Below are 6,000 nucleotides of genomic sequence, written 5' to 3'. Positions count from 1 at the left end.
CGCGCAAATACAAATTTACTCGTCGGTGGTCCGAAAACACCGACAATTAGTTGTTTACGTGTAAAGGATTGATTTGTTCGCCGATGATTATGACGAGAGACATCTCTCAATTTTTTACATAGCAACCCTCGTCCATAGTTATATAGATAGATTTATTTAGATTGGATTATTCAATAAACTTCTTAAAATTTTAATTCACGGTTTGAATAGTTTGAACATTATCTGATTTTAATAAGAATAAGTTTGTTTATAATCAAAACCATATCAATAAATTGATTGTAGAAATCATTATTTCTTAGAAAAAGATCAATAGCTCAAAGACCCATAATATCGTATTTATATTTATATTTTATTTTTATAAGGAAATAAAAACCACCGCCCTAAAGGAAAAGGACAGGAAAAACTGTGCTAAAAATAGAAAAAGAAAAACCACGTGGAGGTGGACATGGAAAAGGAGAACAAAAAAACCATTAAATGTTAGGGGCTACAGAAAAAAAGTGAGCGCAACAAAACGGAACAATAGAAAAAAAAACGAAACAAAAAGGATAGTGCACATGGAGGTGGACATGGAAAAGGAGAAAAAAAAACCAGAATCGTGGACAGGTAGGACAACGGATGCACCAAAATAGAAAGAAGCAGTAACACGGACACAAAGTCAAAACAAAAGGAAACGGACTGGAAGCCAGGGAAGGGAGAGGCAGAACAAAGGGAAACTGATACGGCTAGGAGAGACAAACAAAAAAAAAAATACATGGCAACGGATACGCCTAGGAGAGAGAGGCAGAAATTTTGCCTAGGTCTTTTTAGATCACCTCTAAATTTCAAGTTTTTTCACTCTCTTTTCATTACATCAATTTTTAGCCGCTTGTATGGAGTATTAAATGTAGGTAAAAAAAATAATTAATTACACAGTTTAGTTGGAAATCACGAGATGAATCTTTTGAGCCTAGTTGGTCCATGATTGGACAATATTTGTCAAATAAGACGAAAGTGGTACTATTCATCAAGTTCAAAAAACTTTCAATCTAAACCAGGCCCTAGTAGCGAACACAAAAGGAATATGTAGGTACACCTTCTATTTAATTAGGATTCCTAGTTATATTCTGATTCTTTCAAGATAATGTCATGTATATATAAGACTTGAGAGCTATACAGACAGACGTGAAGAGAGATATTTTTCATATTCACGAAATTAGTTAGGGGACGATGGACGGAAAAAATAACTTGAAATTTTATCTCTTTATTATTAAGTATATATATAGATATAGATTAGTTGAATAAGATACAGTCTGTTCGCTTGCTCGTATACGATCGTAGATTATAAGCTGGAACAATATTTTTCTCTCACACCAAACCAACCAGCAGTAAATAATCCACTATCGTTTACGGCCTGCCGAACAGGCTGATAATCTATTGTACTTAGGGGGTGTTTGTACCTAGTGACTAAAGTTTATGAGGTGTCACATAGGGGTATCGTATGGGGTGTTCGAATACTAATAAAAAACAAATTACATAATCCGTCAGTAATCCGCGAGACGAATTTATTAAGCCTGATTAATCTATCATTAGCACATGTTTATGGTAGCACCATATTGTCAAATCATAGACTAATTCGGCTTAAAAGATTCGTCTCGTAAATTAATCGTAAACTGTGCATTTAGTTTCGTAAATAGTCTATATTTAATACTCTATGTATGTGTTAAACATTCGATGGGAGCGACAAACACCCCCTAGGATAGTTGTGCATTATTACATTATGACTAGTTAGTTTTTTTTCCAGCTTGACGCGTTATATATAGGTGGCGCCAACGATCTCTCTTCCACCTCCAGACGCCTCCGATCCATCCCACTCCACGAAAACTAACCACCTGGTCACCTCATCTAGCTACTACTCCCTCTGCGGCGATGTGCGACGGCGGCGAGACCAACGCCGCGACGGCCGAGGCGCCGCCCCACGTGGCGCTGCTCTCGTCGCCGGGCATGGGCCACGTGGCGCCGCTGGCCGAGCTGGCGCGCCGGCTGCACGAGGCGCACGGCTTCACAGCCACCGTGCTCACCTACGCCAGCTCTGACTCCGCCGCGCAGCGCGCCCTCCTGGCGTCCCTGCCGCCGGCCATGGGCGCTGCGTCGCTCCCGACCGTTCCGCTCGACGACCTCCCCGCGGGCTCCGCCATCGAGACTCTCCTCTCCGTCGAGGCGCAGCGGTCCGTCCCGGCGCTCACGATGGTGCTTAAGGATCTCAAATCCCGGACGGGCAACCTCGTCGCGTTCGTCGCCGACCTCTTCAGCGCCGACACGCTGCGCGCGGCGCGCGACGCCGGGGTGCCGGGGTACCTCTTCTTCCCGTCCAACCTCCTCATGCTCTCGCTGATGCTCCACCTCCCGCGCCTCGACGCGGAACTCGCCGCCGTTGAAGGCGGAGGCGAGTTCCGCGACATGACGGAGCCCGTCAGGCTCCCCGGCTGCGTGTCGGTCCCTGGCGCCGACATCCTACAGCCGCTCCAGGACCGGGCCAGCGACGCGTGCCGGTGGATGGTGCACCACGGCGAGCGGTACCGCGACGCGGACGGCATACTGGTGAACACGTTCGACGCCGCCGAGCCCGGCGCCGCGGCCGTGCTCCGCCGGCCCGAGCCGTGGCGCCCGCCGGTGTACCCGGTCGGGCCCATCACACGGCGGGCGACGACCGCTGACGACGGCGACGACACCGGTTGCGTGGAGTGGCTGGACGCGCAGCCGGAGCGGTCGGTGCTGTTTGTGTCGTTCGGCAGCGGCAGCGCGCTGTCCGCGGCGCAGACACGCGAGCTGGCGCGCGGGCTGGAGCTGTCCGGGGCGCGGTTCCTGTGGGTGGTGAGGAGCCCCATCGACGCCGACGCCTACGCTGCCGGCGCCGGCGCTAACCCCGGGGAGAGCTACTACGACGGGTTGAAAAGCAGGGACGACCCGCTGAGCCACCTACCCGGCGGGTTCGTGGAGAGGACCAAGGCGACGGGCCTCGTGGTGCCGTCGTGGGCGCCGCAGGCGAGGGTCCTCGCGCATCGCGCCACCATGGCAATGCTGACGCACTGCGGCTGGAACTCGGTGCTGGAGAGCGTGGTGAGCGGGGTGCCCATGGTGGCATGGCCGCTGTACGCCGAGCAGAGGCAGAACGCCGTGCTGCTGTGCGAGGAGACCCGGGCGGCACTCAGGCCTCGGGCCCGCGGCGCCGACGGGATGATCCTCGCAGAAGACATCGCCGAGGTTGTCAAGGAGATGATGCACGGCGAGAAGGGAGCGGCGGCGCGCGCCAAGGTGGAGGAGCTCCGGGAGGCAGCGGCGAGCGTGCTCCGGCCCGGCGGCGTGTCCTACGCGACACTTGCTGAAGTCGTGAGCAAATGGAAGGGGGCTACCCACTGAAGCTCGTTTGAACTGAATATTTGTCGTCGTTAAAATTTAAAAACTGTGAAGTTTGATATGAAGTACAGTGTCTTGCATTCATACAAATCCCTTTGAATTACTCTTGAGAAAAAGATTGTGCAGCAAGTTGTACAGTGTTATTCATGTCTACTATGTGTACCCGTTGTGATTCCTGGTGATCTGTTTCCAGTTTTTTTTGTTTTATTTGTGAACTCAAAACACATTGGTCCTGTTCAGCTGATGGTTTCTGCGGCTGATAAGCTGGTTGATGTTGTTTTGATGTGAGAAAAATATCGTACCATGGCTGTGAACAAGGTCAATTACCAGATAAAATTTAGAAATGAGAAGCTAGTAGTGACTAGTGACATGGGCAATACAAATAAGACTCCTGATTCCCATCGATAATCCACAAGTCATATTGTTGAGTGAGTTTTATGTTACGGCTGCCGAGGTCAACAGAGGAAGGGTTTCCTTGGGGCATCACTTAGGCCCGGTTCGCTGGGAGGAATTTGGAGGAATCTGAAGGAATTTGTGAGAGTATAAACAGTGCTTTTCAGCCACAAACAATGAACTCCGGCTAAAAAACCAACCAGCCTAGTGTGAGGCCAATCCGACCATAGTTCCTTTGACACACTTTCGGGTGGCTCTGACTTTGGTTTCTCTGTGCACTACAATGAGAAGCTGTTTTTTTTTCACTTTTCAAATCGAAGTAGGAGTCAATGAAGCTAGCATTTTTTTTGCTTCGTTAGCTCCGGCTCCTCTGTGCACTGCAGCAAGTAGCTAGAGCCTCAAACTTGAGGAGATATGAGACTGAGAACAACCGCAATATGGGTTCCGTTCTGTCGGTGTTTCGGAGATATGAGACTGAGAACAACCGCAATATGGGTTCCGTTCTGTCGGTGTTTCGGACCAGGGGTCCTCAACCAACCAGTGAATTTATTCTGCGTGCTCCCGATTCCGGATGGTGATGCAAAGAGACACAAGGTTTATACTGGTTCAGGCAATCGAGGCCCTACGTCCAGTCTGAGAGATCGATCTTGTATTCCTTGCACCGGGGTGCTCGTAGTATGGGGTTACAAGCTAAAGGAGAGAGGGAGCTGGTCCCAGGTCTCGGCAGGGTGTCGTGCGAGCCGCTTGAGACGTTGCTCTCAGGCGGCAGGGATGTGCGTGTGTGTGTTACCAGGTGTTCTCCCCCCCTAAAACAGCCCAAGTCCTCTCCTTTTATAGCATGAAGGGAGGACCAGGACGGTACATGAGCTAACTATACGGCGTCGTGTGAACAGAGACGACGTGTCCGAGCCCTGTAGCCTGTTCCTGTGGCGGCGTAGTCGTCGGAGTGGTCCGTCCTTGGAGCACTGGGGCGGCGTGGCCGTCCCATCATATCCTGTGCGTCGTGGGAGCCCCGGGACTGCCTCGGAGTGGGTGTGGCGGTGGGCGTGCAAGCCACTGTGGACGGACTGTGCGCGAGGCCGAGACTTGGTCGGTGCCGAGGCTGCACCGTGGTGGAGGGGTCTCGGCAGGCACGAACCCCAAGATAGCCGAGACCTTGGTGTACAGTGCCGAGGCCTCGAGTGGGCGGCTGATCGTGGGTACAGTGTTAGGACACAGTGGCCAGTAATTCCCGCCGTACCCTGTCCCAGCCGGTATGGCGCCGATCGTGGACACAGCGTTAGGACACAGTGGCCGGTAATCCCCGCCGTACCCTGTCCCAGCCGGTATGGCGCTGATCGTGGACACAGCGTTAGGACACAGTGGCCGGTAATCCCCGCCGTGCCCTGTCCTGGCCGGTATGGCGCTGATGCGACCTCGGGTCGCGTCGGCCATTCTGTGGCGTTGAGCCATCGTCCGGCTGAGATTGCGGGAGTGGTTGAAGCATTAATGGGACGTGACACGTTGTCTGGAGGGTCGGTCGAGGCGGGGGGTGACGGGCTGCGGGTGACCCGGCCTCGAGCGACACGGAGACTGAGGCCTCGCGCGAGACGGAGATCGGGCTCCTTGCCGAGGCCTTGCGCGAGACGCCTCACGCGATACGGAGAATGTACCCCCTGCCGAGGCCTTCCCTGGAGAGCCTCGGGCAAGACGGAGATGGCGCCCCCTGCCGAGGCCTTCCCTGGGGAGCCTCGCCCGAGGTGGAGTTTGTTCCAGGATGCCGAGACCTCCTGCTCGAGGCTCGAGGCGAGGTGGAGGAGGACCCAGTGGGCTCGGTCGTGGCAGGTGAGGAGCCCACGGCTTACCTTCTAGCTTTATTTTTTAGATGGGCTTTTAGCGACCCATTTGATGTTTGCTTGGGGTACCCCGTTCTAAGGTACCCGACAGTAGCCCTCGAGCCTCGGGGTGAGTGCGTGCACTCTCCCTAAGGGTTTGTCGAGGCTGGGTTTATGCCTGCTCCGTAGGAATTGGTTTGTTTTTTTGAGGTTCCGGTGGGTGCGCGCGAGCGCACCCGTCGGGTGTAGCCCCCGAGCCCCTGGAGGAGTGAAGTTACTCCTCCAGGGGCTTTCTCCATTTTCGCGTTTGAGCGATTAGTTCTTATTGCATTTGCCGAGCCCGTAAGCGCAGGTTCGGGTTGCGGGGGTCTCGGTGAGGCTGCAGAAAACAAAGAAGCCC

At 52.9% G+C, this 6,000-nt stretch overlaps 1 protein-coding gene across 1 annotated transcript; it reads left to right on the top strand.

The window, feature by feature from the left end:
• The first annotated feature begins 1,905 nt into the window (after positions 1-1,905).
• Positions 1,906-3,396, top strand: LOC136471046 (UDP-glycosyltransferase 72B1-like). Its single transcript, XM_066468787.1, has one exon. The coding sequence runs from the start codon at positions 1,906-1,908 to the stop codon at positions 3,394-3,396; it is 1,491 nt and encodes a 496-aa protein (XP_066324884.1).
• Positions 3,397-6,000: the final 2,604 nt, after the last annotated feature.

The sequence above is a fragment of the Miscanthus floridulus genome, chromosome 8 (genome assembly GCF_019320115.1).
Source record: "Miscanthus floridulus cultivar M001 chromosome 8, ASM1932011v1, whole genome shotgun sequence".
Taxonomy (NCBI): Eukaryota; Viridiplantae; Streptophyta; class Magnoliopsida; order Poales; family Poaceae; genus Miscanthus; species Miscanthus floridulus.
The sequence above is the reverse complement of the archived record's forward strand: the minus strand, read 5'-3'. Positions and strand labels throughout refer to the sequence as shown.